The 17,732-nt window shown below is 42.0% G+C and overlaps 1 protein-coding gene across 1 annotated transcript; it reads left to right on the forward strand.

Moving 5' to 3' along the window:
• Window positions 1–7,490: 7,490 nt before the first annotated feature.
• Window positions 7,491–15,812, forward strand: gjd4 (gap junction protein delta 4). The gene is made up of 2 exons (XM_067999133.1): window positions 7,491–7,554; window positions 14,551–15,812. Exons 1-2 carry the CDS (start codon window positions 7,491–7,493, stop codon window positions 15,810–15,812), a joined length of 1,326 nt encoding a protein of 441 aa, XP_067855234.1.
• Window positions 15,813–17,732: the final 1,920 nt, after the last annotated feature.

Here is a 17,732-nt window from a genome sequence, read left to right on the forward strand (position 1 = left end):
CTCAGCTACATTAGCGGGAGGGGGGTCAATAAAATTTTGCAGAACTTTTCCTTAGGTAATTAATAAAGTGGATGGAACTCGTGGAGAAGTGCTGACCGTGGGCTTGATCGGCTGAATGTTATCTTATTAAAAATGTGGCTGGAGTGTGAAGGTGGACGAGGCTGGTTATCTTGGAATTGTGGTTCAGGAAAACTCCACTCAAGTAGAAGAAGCAGCTCCCCCAAATCCAAATCAATTTTAGAAGTGTAAAAATCAGTTTCTCTTGTGTGAACCTGTACATCCGGTCATATATGCTGACAGTCATTTTACAGCCTTCTGCTTCCTGTAAATAACTTTTTTGTGAAAATGGAATCTGGTACTTTCTTTAAATCGGGAGAAGGCCGGTGCAAATCTGGCTCCATGCAAGAATCTTCAAATCTGATTAAATCTGAACATTTAGCCGGTATGTAGGTACAAGCTCAGAGCTGGTGTTGCTGCAGTGCAAGGATCGCATGATAAATAACAACTTGTAACAGAACCCAATAAAAAGAAAATGTTAGAAGGGATGTGTTGATTTTTATTTTTTAATGAAGTATTGACCAATGTTCCATGCTTATCATTTTCATTTTGCTTGATATTCTGTTTCCCCATGTACGATTGCAAGATGGTGCTTTACACTCCATCGGTTTTAAAATTCTCATCCTTGTTTTCAAATCCATCTATGGCCTCACCCCTCCCTATCTCTGTAACCTCCTCCAGCCCTACAACCCTCCGAGATCACTGCGATCCTCCAATTCTGGCCTCTTGGCATCCCCAATTTTCATCGCTCCACCATTGGCGGCCGTGCCTTCAGCTGCCTAGGCCATAAGCTCTGGAGTTCCCTCCCTAAACCTCTCCACTTCAAAACCTCTCGCTCCTCCTTTAAGATGCTTCTTAAAACCTACCTCTTTGACCAGCTTCTGGTCGCCTGTCCTAATATCTCCTTATGTGGCTCGGTGTCAAATTTTGTTTGATAATGCTCTTGTGATGCGCCTTGGGCCATTTTATTATGTTAAAGGTGCTATATAAATGCAAGTTGTTGTTTTTGGTGTTGAGTTTATGTGATGATATTGCTGATGGCATGGCGGTGGTCATTTTGCTCTCCTTTGCCAACCTATTGTTCAACCATATCTGGCCTCACTGCCTCTAGTTGTCCTGTCTGTGAGCATTAATTTCATATGTGAGGTATATTTTGCTCTGCGTCTGATGTTTAAAGAAATTAGCCTCAAAATTCCTGGGCCTGGAAAAGTGAAATCAGCTTTCAAGTTCAGCAGGGGGGCTGGAATTTGGGGTGGGACCAGGGTCGGACAGGTCTCTGCCCCCTTTTTTAATGTTGTTAAATTCTGTCTGAAATCATTGAAAGAGGTGGGACTGACAGGATCATGTTCTCCAACCAGAAATCCCAACAGTTCTGCTAACTTAAAGTATGCCTGCAAGAAGCAGATGTACTTATTGCGCCAATGGGGCTAATGTAGCGATGGAGCATTTCAAGGAGTGTTGGCCTGTACCCCTTTCTGAACAGCAAAGCGTCACTCCGATTTTCCTGGCCCTCTGAGAGGCAGCTACTCACAAAGCACTATAAATCGCACGGGCACCTGCCCTTTATATCTACTAACCCTTTCCTTGGGATCCGGGTCAGAGTCAATATGACCACCCTGGCAACTAGAATTCCCACCCTGCTGCCCTTCCAGTGGCGGTGGAACTTGAGATATTTTGGGCCCATATTCTTTTACCAAACTAGGGAGATTCATAGCGAGCGATTAATCAAAGAATTTTTCTTTAATTTTCCATACGGGGCCAAATACAGCCCTTAGTTTTTACCAGAAGAATAGAGTGCCTTTTTCCAGCTCTTCACATTTCTTTACTGCCAATGATTAGTTAAATCATCCAACAGAATGTAAAATGTAAGAATGCAAATTAACAAGCCCCACAAAGAAAAATGGCTCATAGAATTACATATAATCCTCTGTAATTCTATGACTCAACTTACCTTTGTTAATAAGTATGATTCAGTTTCTATTAGTGTTAAATAAAGAATAATAGGGGAGGGAATAAGGATTGCTCTGTTCATTATGTGCAGTGACAGCATAAATGTATTCAAAAAGAACATGTTCATGATTTTGCTACACAGAGCAATTATTTCCCCACGGTGCACAAAACCAAACTAATATTTGAATCATATTTTAAGCCGCAGGAATTTTGTACTTTAATGAAGGAGTTCATTAAAATGAAACATGTTCCAAAAACATAGGGAAGGTAAAATAGCCTCACAAATTAACCAAATTGAAAAACACAAGAGGAATGATGAGGACTGCAGAAAACATTTTGATGGACCAAATAACAACTTAAGGGAATATGTGGGTGCCCCACAATAAAAGCCTATGAAGAAAGAAGTTTACGACTGTTCCATTACAATAATTATTGACTGCTGCAGAAAGGAATGTGGTCAATTTTTTTCACTTTGGATTCTAAGTTTCTTTTTTTTAAAAAACATTGTTATCTCCTGTAGGAAAAATATTTTCCATATATAATGCATACTATGTCTGCCAATAACAAAATTGCATAATATATAAGCACACATCTATAATGTTCATTGTCCCCTTTTACCTGCATGCTATTACATTTTGAAAGCAAAATTTAGTTTGTGGTCATTAACAAGAGTCCTTAAAAAACTACCTCAGATGATGCAGAACCTAAAGCACATCAGTTTAGAAATACTCCTTGCAAGCCTACCGATTTTTCATCCATTTTTCTGTCCAGAATTGACTCCTTGGAAGTGGCAATAACTTGCCTGAGGAAAATGAAAATAAGATAGTTGGGTGTGGGGTGTGGGGGTGGGGGGGTGAACATTGCTTTTATCCAACATCTGAGGGGCATAACACAATGTTGAAATTAAAGTTGGAAGATTTTATCATGGTTCAGGCTCTTTTCCAAACCTTTCACTGTTCATGACAGAAGACAATTTCCATTAGCAGATCAAATCTCTGATGAACCAAAACCTGTATCCTTGTGAGTGGGATGATTTGCTGCGGGATGAAGAATTATCCCTTAACCTATAATGTGTCAGAGACCACATTCTCCTGTCTACTTAGATAGCTTTTTGGCAACCAAAGGTATTAAGGGATATGGGCCAAAGGCAGGTATATGGAGTTAGATCACAGATCAGCTATGATCTTATCAAATGGCGGAGCAGGCACGAGAGGCTGAATGGCCTACTCCTGTTCCTATGTTCCTATGTTCCTACTTCGAACCAGTAAGTAAGATAATTGCATAAAAAGAAAAATGTGCATTTATATAGCGCATTTCATGTCTTCAGTACATCCCAAAGTGCTTCCCAGCCAAGGAATTGCTTTTGAAGTGTAAGTACTGTTGTTCTATAGGCAAATGTGGCAGCCAAGGTTGTTCAAACAGCAATGAGATGAATGACCAGATAATCTGATTTGGCGATGTTGGTTGAGGGCCATTCGGAGAATTCCCCTGCTCTTCTTCAAAAGTGCCAATGGCATCTTTTATTTCCATCTGAGAAGGGAGATGGGGCCTTGGTTTAACACCTCGTCCAAAAGGTGGCAGAGGTGAATTTTGAGGTGTTTCGCCCACCTGTCCACCGTAACTTCAACGGAGGAACTGCAGAAACCCTAGAAAGATGGCATGGTTATATAAGTTCCATGGAATTTACAGCAGACCATAGGGAGAAGTCCCATGGAAATTCACCAACAATGCTGTACTTCTTCACTGAAACGTCAGATCAGATTAAGTGGACTTGTACCCACAACCTCTGATTCAGAGGCAAAAATACCAACCCTGAGCCAAGCTAAGACCTAAAAGAAGCTGAAAAGCATGGTAAGAAACTAATAGTACATTGCTTGACATACACTATATATAAACTGGCTCAAAACAAAAGATACAATCTGAAATCTTTGTAGTTCTTTTCAGTAGGCTGTGACTGAATCTCTGAAGGACATTTCATGGGAGATGATGTGTGCAAAACTTCTCTTAGCCACCTCACATGATATAGGCAATGTGAAGCAGGGAACTGAAACCATGGGATGAATCATAATTTATGTTGAATAACATAATTATTTTCTGGTAAATTATCTTTGATGTAAAGACAAGCCCTGTCATAGTCATACTTGCTATTGAAATTATATTTTGTCCAGGTCACAAATGTTTGTTAATGCTTTGAAACAGAGTACAACCTGATCTTCTATTAGATGATAGCTCCCTTAATAGTTCAGATACTTAGGATATAACGCATTCATCTGTCACCTCGTGTACTTCAACACTTGCCTGCAATTGAAACCATTCCTATGTCTGATTGGAATGGTCTGGAGTCTACATATAAAATATCCATAGTCCTTCAAATGGCCAACAATTTGATTAATAAAGGGAACCAAACTTCTGCGTCTTGGATCATTTGTCGATTAAAACCCTGTCTGGGACAGCTGAGTTCCATTTTGAAGTTTGGTTAAGACAAGTCCGCTACCATTGTAGTTATTTCAAAATTGTATAGCTTAAGATATGGAAAGTTTTCTCTATTTGAAGCAGGTTGTAAGCTTCGTTTTTATTATCTTATCATCAGGCCAGAAATGCACAAGCTTTTTTGTCTTCGTGAGTTGCTTAGGGAGCCTTGAGGATCGCATATTAAATCAAAATCCATGTTCCCATTAAAATTGCTGATACTAACAGACTTTGAAGTTCTAATTTAGGTTTTATCCACCAATGAGGCAATAGTGCTAAGATAAGACATTTCCAAGCCCACAAAATTTAAAGTGGGTAAACAGAGAGTGTGAAATATCATCATAATTAGGACTGAGTTGCCTGGGATTGTGGGCTGGATTGTGAAATTGTAAGGGCTACATTTGGTCATAGCTTGGACACACTTGTACTGGGTCATGTCCCAACATTTAAAAAAATTCATTCTCAAGATGTGGGCGTCGCTAGCAAAGTCGGCATTTGCTCCATTTTACTAAGTAATTTCACTGAAATTTATTTCTGGGATTTGGCAATTTAAGTTATTTCTATCATGATGTTCTTCCTATGGGTCACGTTTGTATTCCAATTTAGCTGCAGGTGGTTGAGAAAGGCTATTTGTTTTTCATTTCCTTTCCCTGAGGTATAAGGTTGCGCTGCTGCCAGGAATCCTTTTTTTCTGTGCTGGTTCTTAATTCACTTGTCAGATTAATAAATTATGCTCCCAACACCAACCCTCCTACTCCCACCTGCCCCCATTAGGTTTAGTGATGATGTGCTTATTTTTGTTTCAAAAATTCTAATCTATTTGATATAAACTAGTGGTTTTCATCCTTCACTGTGTAGGGGACTCCTGCAAACATTGTCAGACTCCCAGGGACTCTCTGTCCTAAGTTCTAAAATTCAGTGTCAGCTATCTAATGGGAAAGATTGCTCTTATTACAGAAAATGCATCTTACTAGCGTAGTTTCTTTTTTATTCGTTCATGGGATGTGGACGTCTCTGGCAAGGCCAGTATTTATTGCCCATCCCTAATTGCCCTTGAGAAGCTTTCTTGAACCGCTGCAGTCCGTGTGGTGAAGGTTCTCCCACAATGCTGTCAGATAGGGAGTTCCAGGATTTTGACCCAACGACGATGAAGGAACGGCGATATATTTCCAAGTCGGGATGGTGTGTGACTTGGAGGGGAACGTGCAGATGGTGTTGTTCCCATGTGCCTGCTGCCCTTGTCCTTCTCGGTGGTAGAGGTCGCGGGTTTAGGAGGTGCTGTTGAAGAAGCCTTGGTGAGTTGCTGCAGTGCATCCTGTGAATGGTACACACTGCAGCCATGGTGCGCCGGTGGTGATGGGAGTGAATGTTTAGGGTGGTAGATGGGGTGCCAATCAAGCTGGCTGCTTTGTCCTGGATGGTGTTGACCTTCTTGAGTGTTGTTGGAACTGCACTCATCCAGGCAAGTGGAGAGTATTCCATCACACTCCGGACTTGTGCCTTGTAGATGGTGGAAAGGCTTTGGGGAGTCAGGAGATGAGTCACTCTCCGCAGAATACCCAGCCTCTCTCTGCTCTTATAGCCACAGTATTTATATGGCTGGTCCAGTTAAGTTTCTGGTCAATGGTGACCCCCAGGATGTTGATGGTGGGGAATCGGCAATGGTAATGCCGTTGAATGTCAAGGGGAGGTGGTTAGACTCTCTCTTGTTGGAGATGGTCATTGCCTGGCACTTGTCTGGCATGAATGTTACTTGCCACTTATGACCCAAGCCTGGATGTTGTCCAAGTCTTGCTGCATGCGGGCATGGACTGCTTCATTATCTATATCTATACTGCAACAGAAATAACAGGCTAGTAAGTCACCAAGTGTGGAAATATATAGAATACACTACTCACAGGGGTACATCTTTGTTTTTTTGCACCTGGCACAGAGGTTATGTGCAGGAGCATAGGAATTGCTAGATGAAAGAAAGCCAATGTCCATCCGGTTTGCCTTTTACCACCCTGGTATTCGCATGTTACAATGATAATAGAGTTATTGACTAATCATGGCAATCAATCTCTATCAATTAGCCTACAACAGACCCAGACATAGGGGGAAGAAAACCTCCAATAGTGGACAGTTTTGGGAACCTGTTCCTCCCAGGCATGTTACACTTACCACGAGCCATGTCTCAGACTACTCATATACTGTATCCCCAAAATATTATTTTCTGAAAGAAAGAAATAAAGATGACAATTTACCCCACAGCGTACTGTCAGACTGGCCCCAGATGGACAGAAATCTGATGATGCTGTGTACCTCTTGGGGTCACTCATGGACCAAATAGGGTCACCCCAGTTTGTAACCGTATAATATAAACTATTGTATAAACAAACACCGCTCCACATGTTTACAACCTGTCTCTCTTTGATCATAAATTTCATTCTTTATCTCCGATTCTTACTGACTACCAAATAAATCGATCAAGGCTTCCAACTCCACTCGATTCTGCTCCTGCTAGAAACGTGGAGAGCAAGATATTTCCTGCCATGAGTGGTGGTCAAAGGGAACACCCTAGTGATCCAATCTAATTCCGCGGCTTCTATTATTTTCCTGAAATGGGCTGCACCAAAATATCTGGGATCTGTCAGGATGCTGGCATGCCTTTGGTCGGTAAGAATAGCCCTCAGTGGGAGAGATGCGCCGAGGCTCTTTTGTCTTTGCAGTTGTCACAGGGGAGAGCTTGTGAAGGTGACAGCAAACGGCGTTCGCTCCTCTTGACTTGGACGCCTTGGGTTTCCAGAGACAAGCAACAGGAACAATCGTTCGTAACATTCACCCTTATGTTGAGGAAACAAAGAAAAAAGTGCTTTATAACAATCTTTCGAATCATAAAACGACTAACACAATTTGACTGCTTTCTTTTTTTCTTTCAGCTGTGAAAGCGTTTTGTTTTTTTAGGTCGGAAAGATTATTTTGTCTGGAGTGTCGCTTGGAGGCGTCTCCCTGTTTCTGTTGGCCAAGTGGAGATGGGAAGGTTGGACAACCTGGGCTTGGTGACTTTCACCCTCAACTACAACCTTACAATAGTCGGTGAGTGAGAGCTGAACACTGCCAGGATATTAAAGATACCGTATCCTATTTTGAAGTCCTGTGTCGTAACTGTCAAACATACAGATAAAATATTCCAGTGAGTAAATATTCCTGATTGTTTCAGGGACAGTCTGGTGGTCATTGCATCTTCACGGCTGTAATGATGAATGTATTATTAGAAAGTGCAGCCCATTTAAGTTTGCCAATAAAATATATTTAATGTAATGGGTTTCATTGTATTATACAGAAGGTATGGAACTATTTGGAACGTGTCAATTAATAAATAAACTGTTATTATTCATAAAACTTTACAATCTCTTGGGGCGTTGTGTCCCTTCCTCTAAGTGTGTCTTTGCTTCTCTCCCACTCCAATATTTTCCGGCTCCCTGGCCTGGAGTTTCCTCCTCAGGCACAACCTGGAAGTTAGACCTGAAAATGTGCCCATTTTGCTGATGTCAAGTTACGTCCAAGTATCCACCCAATCTTATTGGAATATACCCAAACTTAAAATGGGCGTAAATGGACATAGATCAGTGTAAACAAACGTAACCCAAGGAAACGCCAAACCGACACCAGTATATTTCATCTTTAAGAATGAAAATTTAAGTTTCAACTCAGTTACCCATTATTCAGGCACATCAGGCACAGCATGTTTAAGAACCTACAATCGGGGAAGCTTTACAATTTTTAATGTGACTTATACTTATGCCGTAAAAATCCATTAAAAGAAATAGAAAATACAGAGCAGGTCTCAGTGAGGGTAATTTAAAAAAAAAACACTCTGGTTCTTGTCTCACTGGGCACTTACAGTACCAGTTCTTCATTTTTTTTGTGAGATTTTTTGTGAGGAAAGTGACTTTGTTTCCTTCTGTGCCTGAAAATCTGGTGGCAATGTTGAGAGACCCCCCTCCCCCACCCCAAGCAAGCACAACTGGAGGATACTCGCATTTGAGAGTCGAGGGTGTGGCCGGTTTTGTGGGTGGAGATTCGTTTGGACGGAGGATTTGATGGATGGTCGTAAAAGATTGAGGAGATTTGGGCACATTGTAGTTACGTACATAACTCACTTACACCCAAAATTCCACGATTTATTAAGCCATGTAATTTGTTTGCGCCCAGATTATGGGTGTATCTGGGTGCAAATGCGGAGGAAACTCCAGGTCCCTTTCTCTGTCTTTTTATGTTCCACTCTTCTCTCTCTGTCTTGGTATGGCTCTCATACACTTTCACTGGTTGCTTCTATGTACCACTGTTTTCTCACTCCTTCTCCTCTCGTATAGGTGTCTATATGCAGTGGTTAAAGTGGTAAGAAGGGATACTCTCCCCCAGCTCTCCCAACAAAGCTTGTGTGTCTTTGATCCTTACAGTGGTTGGCCCTGTCCACAAATTTTGACCCCTAATCCTGCAATCTTTGACCTGAGGGAGTAACGGCAGTGTGGCCAGCAGGGAAAGAGAGAAGCAATGCTAGGAAGGCTGGTTGGTGGTATCAGTGGCTCCTCTGACAAATCCCTCCTTGCTCATTCAGACCATTCGCGACCTCGGTGTTCTATTTGATCCTGAGATGAGCTTCCGACCACATATCTGCTCCATCATCAAGACCGCTTACTTCTACCTCCGTAGCATAGCCCGCCTCCGCCCCACCTCAGCTCATCTGCTGCTGAAACCCTCATCCATGCCTTTGTTACCTCTAGGCTTGACTATTTCAATGCTCTCGTGGCCGGCCTCACATCTTCCACCCTCCATAACCTTGAGCTCATCCAAAACTCTGCTGCCCATGTCCTATCTTGCACCAAGTCCCGTTCTCCCATCACCCCCGTGCTTGCTGACCTACATTGGCTTCCGGTCCAGGAACGCCTCGATTTTAAAATTCTTATCCTTGTTTTCAGATCCCTCCATGGCCTCACCCTTCCCGATCTCTGTAACCTTCTCCAGCCCTACAACCCTCCGAGATCTCTGCGCTCCTCCAATTATGGCCTCTTGCACATCCCCAATTTTAATCGCTCCACCATTGGCGGCCGTGCCTTCAGCTGCCTAGGCCCTAAGCTCTGGAATTCCCTCCCTAAACCTCTCTGCCTCTCTACTTCTCTATTCTCCTTTAAGATGCTCCTTAAAACCTACCTCTTTGGCCAAGCTTTTGGTCACCTGTCCTAATATCTCCTTATGTGGCTCGGTGTCAAATTTTGTTTGATAATCGCTCCCATGAAGCATCATGGAATGTTTTATTACGTTAAAAGTGCTATATTTTTGGTTGATAATACAGGTGAGAACCAGGCTAAATATAGAAAGTTCAGAGGGGAACTGTAAAAGGAAATATGAGGGGCAAAGAGAGAGTATGGGAATAGACTGGCAACTAACATAAAAGGGAATCCAAAAGTCTTCTATAGGCATATAAATAGTAAGCAGGTAGTAAGAGGAGGGGTGGGGCCGATTAGGGACCGAAAAGGAGAGCTACTTATGGAGGCAGGGGACATGGATGAGGTACTAAATAAATACTTTGCATCTGTCTTTTCCAAGGAATAAGATGTTGCCAAAGTCACAGTAAAAGAGGAGGTAGTTGAGATACTGGATGGGCTAAAAATTGATAAAGAGTTGATACTAGAATGTCTGGCTGTACTCAAAATAGATAAGTCACCAGGTCCAGATGGGATGCATATTAGATTGCTGAGGGAAGTAAGGATGGAAATTGCAGAGGCACTGGCCATAATCTTCCAATCATCCTTAGATACGGGGGTGGTGCCAGAGGATTGGAGAATTGCAAATGTTACACCCTTGTTCAAAAAAGGGTATGAGGATAAATCCAACAACTACAGGCCAGTCAGTTTAACCTCTGTGGTGGGGAAACTTTTAGAAATGATAATCTGGGGCAAAATTAACAGTCACTTGGACAAGAGTGGATTAATTAAGGAAAGCCGGCACGGATTTGTTAAAGGCAAATCGGGTTTAACTAACTTGATTGAGTTTTTTGATGAGGTAACAGAGAGGGTCAATGAGGTCAATACAGTTGATATGGCGTATATGGACTTCTATAAGGCATTTGATTAAGTGCCACACAATAGGCTTATCAGCAAAACTGAAGCCCATGGACTAAAAGGGGCAGTGGCAGCATGGATATGAAATTGGCTAAGAGGCAGGAAACATAGAGTAGTGGTAAACGGGTGTTTTTCAGACTGGAGGAAGGTGTACAGTGGTGCTCCCCAGGGGTCGGTACTAGGACTACTTTTTTTGATATTTATTAATGACTTGGACTTGGGTGTACTCGGCACAATTTCAAAATTTGCAGATGACACAAAACTTGGAAGTGTAGTGAACAGTGAGGAGGATAGTGATAGATAGACTTCAAGAGGACATAGACAGGCTGGTGGAATGGGCGGACATGTAACAGATGAAATTTAACGCAGAGAAGTGCGAAGTGATACATTTTGGTCGGAAGAACAAGGAGAGACAATATAAACTAACGGATACAATTCTAAAGGGGGCACAGGAACACAGAGATCTGGGAGTATATTTGCACATTGAAGGTGGCGGAGCAGGTTGAGAAAGCAGTTAAAAAAGCATGCGGGATCCTGGGCTTTATAATGAGATAAATCCTTTAAATCCCAGACAAGATGCAAGTTGCGGGATCCTGGGCTTTATAAATAGAGGCTATGCTGAACCTTTATAAAACACTGGTTCGGCCACAACTGATGTATTGTGGCCAATTCTGGGTACCACACTTTAGGAAGGATGTGAAGGCCTTAGAGAGGGTGCAGAAAAGGTTTACTAGAATGGTTGCAGGGATGAGGGCCTTCAGTTTTGTGGATAGACTGGAGAAGCTGGGGTTGTTCTCCTTAGAGCAGAGAAGGTTGAGAGGAAATTTGATAGAGGAGTACAAAATCATGAGGGATCTAAACAGAGTAGATAGAGAGAAACTCTTCCCATTGGCGGAAGGGTTGAGAACCAGAGGACACAGGTTTAAGGTGATTAGCAAAAGAACCAAAGGCAAGATGGGGAAAAACTTCTTTATGCAGCGAGTGGTTGTAATCTGGAATGCACAGCCTGAAAGTGTGGTGGAGGCAGATTCAATCGTGGCTTTCAAAAAGGAATTGGATAAACATTTGAAAGGAAAAAATTTGCAGGGCTACGAGGAGAGCACGGGGGAGTGGAACTAACTGGCTTGCTCTTGCAGAGAGCTGGCTCGGGCTTGACAGGCCGAATGGCCTTCTTCTGTGCTGTAACCATTCCATGATTCTATGATTCTATATAAATGCTAGTTATTGTTGTTGTTGTTGCTCCATTGAATTCATCTAGAACAAAGCTTCCATCCTCAAAATAAATGCTCCTTTTGAACAAAATAATGGTGCCCTTAAATAAATTCACCTAACTGTGAGCCCAAGGCCTAGCTGTCAGACCTAGCGCTCATCCCAAGCCCAAGCCCTCAACCCATACGCATGCCACGCCCAAACTCTCAGCCCATGCCCATGCCCAAAACTCTCAGCCTAAACCCTAACCCTCAGTCCAAACATTAAAAAGGACCAAGTGTCTCTAAGCCCAATTTGAGAAGATTTTATTCAGGGAGCAGATTACAAAGACTCTGGGAGTGGCGGAAAAGTGAGAATGACTTCATGCATTAATATGTGAGTGTGCACTCGAACCACCTAAAGTTAAGAAGGTTGGTAAATCTCGTGCAAACCACCATGGTTATATGAGTGACCCTAATTAAAGCCTTCTTAGCATAGAGTGAATAAATAATCTCTTTTTAAACTAATGCTGTCATTCATAGGTGAAAACATCAATAACAAAAGCAGCATTATATTTTATAGATATATTGACTTCAAACTGAGATTAGATACCCCACTATCCTTAACCAAAAGCTTGTATAGATGTATAGTACTACAGTTGCTAGAGTACTACAAGTACTTAAAACCCAAAGGGGAGTTTTTACTAGTAGAACTGATAAATCCATTTATTGCCTATATACCACTGTCATTAACTCAACCTGTGAAAAAGCAGCAAGAAAAAGGCTCACACTCCAAGATGTCAAGTTGAGATGCAGCGTCTGAAGTGGGAAAAAATGAATAACATTATCTTTAAATAAATTGCAGATAGTGCATTGAAACAGTGCTTAGAACTGAGTGAGTGTCAGAAAGCTCCTCTGAAGCCACCCCCTATCACACTCTTAATGAGATAAATCCTTTAAATCCCAGACAAGAGGCAAGTTGTAACATGGAAAGAAGCAGCAACAATAACCTCTTGTCTAGGAGTAGTGGCAAAGTGGGGGGGGATGGCAGCAAGGCTAGATGGCTCAGTGGCAAAGTGGGGGGGGATGGCTGATCTGGGAGTACGAAATCTGCAGAACCAGGTGTGAAAAAGATCTTTTCATGATCTTCCAAGATTCAACACACAATCCAAAAATGCGAACTTTGTACTTTGGAAATCTCACAAAAACATGAACTGTAAGTGTCCAGTGAGACAAGAACCAAAGCAATATCCTGGGCTGTCCAGACTTACTTTATCCCTGACTGTACATCTCTTGCATATGCTCCTTTAGTGATTTACTGAAATAATAGTTTTTGCATCTTTCTAAAGGACTGGACATACAGCCTCAGCTTGACTGGGTTGTGAGGGGTGGATGAAATCAGCCAATTCCTCATCTCTATCCAGCAACCCCTGTTGGACAGTGCATTTGTGTGAACGTAGGGTGAGAACAGAATTAGGCTTGGGTGTGCTGGCAGTCACTGGGTAAATTCACATGTGAAGAATAGCCACTGTGCCCAGGAGTCAACATCTTCAAGAGATGGGGAGGGATTAGAAGCTCTGACTGGATGTGGAGAAACCTTTTGAGCTTTTCTTGCTATGTGGGTAATCCAGCTTTATTTTTAAGAAAATGCAGGGAATGGATATGTATTCTAGAGTCTTTCTTGATACCTTTAAGGATCAAGGAGTAATTCACAATACTAAATGGGAGGGGTAGAGTACCATATTCTGTAGAAGGAAAATGCTTGACAGCTGAATTACATTTTTAATTTCATGTTTTTTAAAAATATTTTTGGCATTTCTTCCTTTGTGTCTTTTTTTTGGACAAGCTTACTGGAAATACCAAACAGAGAAAATCTTCACAAACACATTTACGATGTCACTCCATATAATGATCAGAGGAACTCTTACCTCCACAAGAGCAGAGCTTGAATTGTTTACTTCGTCAGATGAACCTCAAGAGTGTGTTATCTTCTTCAACACATTCCCAAACACCATTTCTTTCCATAACATATTGATAAAGTATTGTATTCTTTTTAAAAAAAAACATTTCAGCACTTTCCCATTGAAAATTGACCAGAGTTTGGTGAGACTAAATTTTCTGCCTAATTCATAATGAATGTTCTTACAAAACAAGTGACTGCACTTCAGAAGTGGTTCATTGTCTGTGAGGCACTTTGGGAAATCCTGAGTATGTGAAAGGCACTATTTAAATGCAAGTTCTTTCTCATAATAAGCAGCAAATCTAGCCCTGAAATATCTTCCAATACCATTATTATGGTTGCAGAGTTTTCATGTGGCTCCAAATCAAGAACAGGAAGTATTTTACTGATAAATGGCACACTTTTCGTAGAATCATAGAATCTTACAGCACAGAAGGAGGCCATTTGGCCCATCATGCCTATGCCTAAAAGTGCTATCTAATTAATCCCACACTCCCCCTCTGTCCCCATAGCTCTGCACTTTTGTTTTAGAGAGGAAGGCGGCTCACCACCACCTTCTCAAGGGCAATTATGGATGGGCAATAAATGCCAGCCTCGCCAGCGACGCCCACATCCCCTGAACGAATAAAAAAAAAGAATAACTTTCCTGTATATATTATAATCAATGTAGCTTCAAATACATGATCCACTGCTAGAGATGGTTTTACTGCTAACTGCAATGACTGTTACCCCAAAATATTTATTTTTGAATGTAAAATGGTGAATATATGTACAGTGCCCTCAATTTAATAATGCAATATTTGCTGTATGCTTCTTTCAGGGAAGATCTGGATAACAGTAATGGTATTGCTTAGGCTACTTGTGATCATTGGTGTTGGCTATCCTCTGTACCAGGACGAACAATCAAAATTCATTTGTGACACCATGCAACCAGGATGCTCCAACATGTGCTATGATGTCTTTTCCCCCATATCCCACTGCAGATTTTGGTTTGTACAGGCCATCTCCCTCTGCTTGCCTTTGGTTGTGTACGTCATGTATGTGGCTCACAGGGTGCCTATGCAAAATGCAAAAGAAAACTCTCAGCAGCATCCCCAAAACCTGATCAAAACTTCATCAGTCACAAAACTACAAGAGGTGCCAGGTGGAAGGACTTCTTTAACTGGGAAAAGTTATGAGACAGATCTGCATTTGGAGGACAGCTATGGTGAAACCAAGGCAGTAAATGAGGATCTCACAATAAGGCAAAGAATTCTTAATTTCAGTGGGGCATATGTGCTTCAGTTACTTCTGAGGACTTTATTGGAGGCAGGATTTGGGGTTGGCCAATATTACTTGTTTGGACTTTTTGTTCCAAATAAGTTTGTTTGCTCCAGTTATCCGTGTGCCAACAGAGTTACCTGTTATCCTTCCAGACCCACTGAGAAAATGCTGCTGGTTAATTTTATGCTTGGAGTCACTGGATTCTCCTTTCTGCTGAACTTTGTAGATCTGATTTATGTGATTAAGAAGGCTTCAAAACAAAGCAAGAAGAATAAGTTGCTGATGAAGAATTTTTATCAAGAAGAGCCATTTCATGATATCCCAAGTGACACCCATGTGCTTCCTGAACACAAAGTAGTTCAAGAGTACGGAATGCATGTGCGGGAAAGGCGAGAGAGTGGTACAAGCACAGGCAGTGAAGCATCTTCCAAAATCCAGCAGCAGGAAGGAACCGTTATACGCTCGGAGATCCTGTCAGAGAACATGGCCCTCTCCAACACTAACAGCAACAACACACACCTCACCATGGTCACATCAAGCCCCGTATCCATGGAAGGATCCGCTGACAAAGATGGCAGCAAGTTGGTCCTCTGTGAGTGTGAGAAGGGGACCACTGCTCATTCATTCAACAGGTATACGGCAGCCTTGCCGGATCAGCAAGGCTCCAGATTACGTCAACACACACTGCAGAAGCCCTTCGAGTCTCCATCAATCAACAGCCAACTGATAGAGGAGTACAGACTTGTTTATATGCAGGCTAAAGACATGCAGTCAAATTCCAGTACAGGTAGTAGGAGAAAGAAATCTGAATGGGTTTGAAGGCAGAAAACAAAAAGCCTGAACATGGATAAAAGGGCAAACGACCTTTGCTGAAATACTTCTTCCATTTGGGATATTCTTAAAACATAATTCTTAAAATATAAAATAATATACTGTAATCAGTGGTGTGCAGTGTCAAGAGATAGGAATGGGAATATTGTTAACTTATTCATGACTAAAGGTGCCATGGTCTCAGGAAGACAGCAGGTGGTGCTGTTTTTGAAGTTGGGCTACAGCAACAGCCTGTCATGATGGAAGTGTGCAGTGAATGAATTAATGGTAACCTGCTGAGTTTATTCTAATCCAATGAAACTGTAAATGAGTGCTTTTGAATACTAACATAAACCCATTCACTCCAATTGTGATATTCAACACCTAATGTCTCACAAGTAAATCTGGTAGTTTCAAAGTTTAACATCAAACTCTTTTATGCACTAAACATGGCATTTAAAATGTATTGGGTCCAAAATTCCAGATGCACCCCCCCCCCCAACCTGCTGCGGTTAAATCAGAAGTAGGCACGTGCGCGGCGGGTTGGGGTCGGGTTTCACATGTTTACCGATTTAACTCTCTCCCGCCCATCGTGGGATGGTTAAAATTACCCTCTTTCACTCTACGTGCTTTCCATTCTTCTGCTTATTCTCACCTCCCGATTCTTTTATATTCTCTATGCTGAGCTACATTTCATATTATTTCCTGGTGCTACACTCATTTAATGTGCTGGTTGGATCACACTTGGAGTAAAATGCACAAAATGTTGGTCACCATTCTTCACATTTCAAAGGAGACATTGAAAGGAAGGTGCAGGGTAGAGCAGGAGGAATGATCCCAAGTGCAAAGGGAATGAGCCATGAGGAAAGAGTAGGCAAGTTTGAGCTCTGCAGTCTATAAAAAAAAATGGGGAATATGGGGGCTCATAAACAGTAGACAAGGTGAACCCAGAACATTACTATAACATCAAGCCAGTAGGAAAAGAGGACATCAATTTAAGTTGGTGAAAAAAAACATATCTCAGAAAAAAATATTGATTCAAAGGATGATAAATGTTTGGAATAATGTACCAGGCAGTGTAGTCAAAGACATTAGGTAAATTCAAAATGTAGTTGGATGTTAGGCTGGATGAGTTGGAGTACCAAAGGGATGAGCTTTGATGGGCCAAATGATCTTTCCTTATCTTTGATTTTTTTTTCTCATGTTTCTTATGTTATAGAGTCATAGAGTCATAGAGTCATACGGCACGGATAGAGGCCCTTCGGCCCATCGTGTCCGCGCCGGCCATCAAGCCCTGTCTACTCTAATCCCATATTCCAGCATTTGGTCCGTAGCCTTGTATGCTATGGCATTTCAAGTGCTCATCCAAATGCTTCTTGAATGTTGTGAGGGTTCCTGCCTCCACAACCCTTTCAGGCAGTGAGTTCCAGACTCCAACCACCCTCTGGGTGAAAATGTTCTTTCTTAAATCCCCTCTAAACCTCCCGCCTTTTACCTTGAATCTATGTCCCCTTGTTATAGAACCCTCAACGAAGGGAAAAAGCTCCTTAGTATCCATCCTATCTGTGCCCCTCATAATTTTGTACACCTCAATCATGTCCCCCCTCAGCCTCCTCTGCTCCAAGGAAAACAAACCCAATCTTCCCAGTCTCTCTTCATAGCTGAAGCGCTCCAGCCCTGGTAACATCCTGGTGAATCTCCTCTGCACCCTCTCCAAAGCGATCACATCCTTCCTGTAGTGTGGCGACCAGAACTGCACACAGTACTCCAGCTGTGGCCTAACCAGTGTTTTATACAGCTCCATCATAACCTCCTTGCTCTTATATTCTATGCCTCAGCTAATAAAGGCAAGTATCCCATATGCCTTCTTTACCACCTTATCTACCTGTTCCGCCGCCTTCAGGGATCTGTGAACTTGCACACCAAGAT

The sequence above is a fragment of the Heptranchias perlo genome, chromosome 2, assembly GCF_035084215.1.
Source record: "Heptranchias perlo isolate sHepPer1 chromosome 2, sHepPer1.hap1, whole genome shotgun sequence".
NCBI classification, from domain to species: Eukaryota; Metazoa; Chordata; class Chondrichthyes; order Hexanchiformes; family Hexanchidae; genus Heptranchias; species Heptranchias perlo.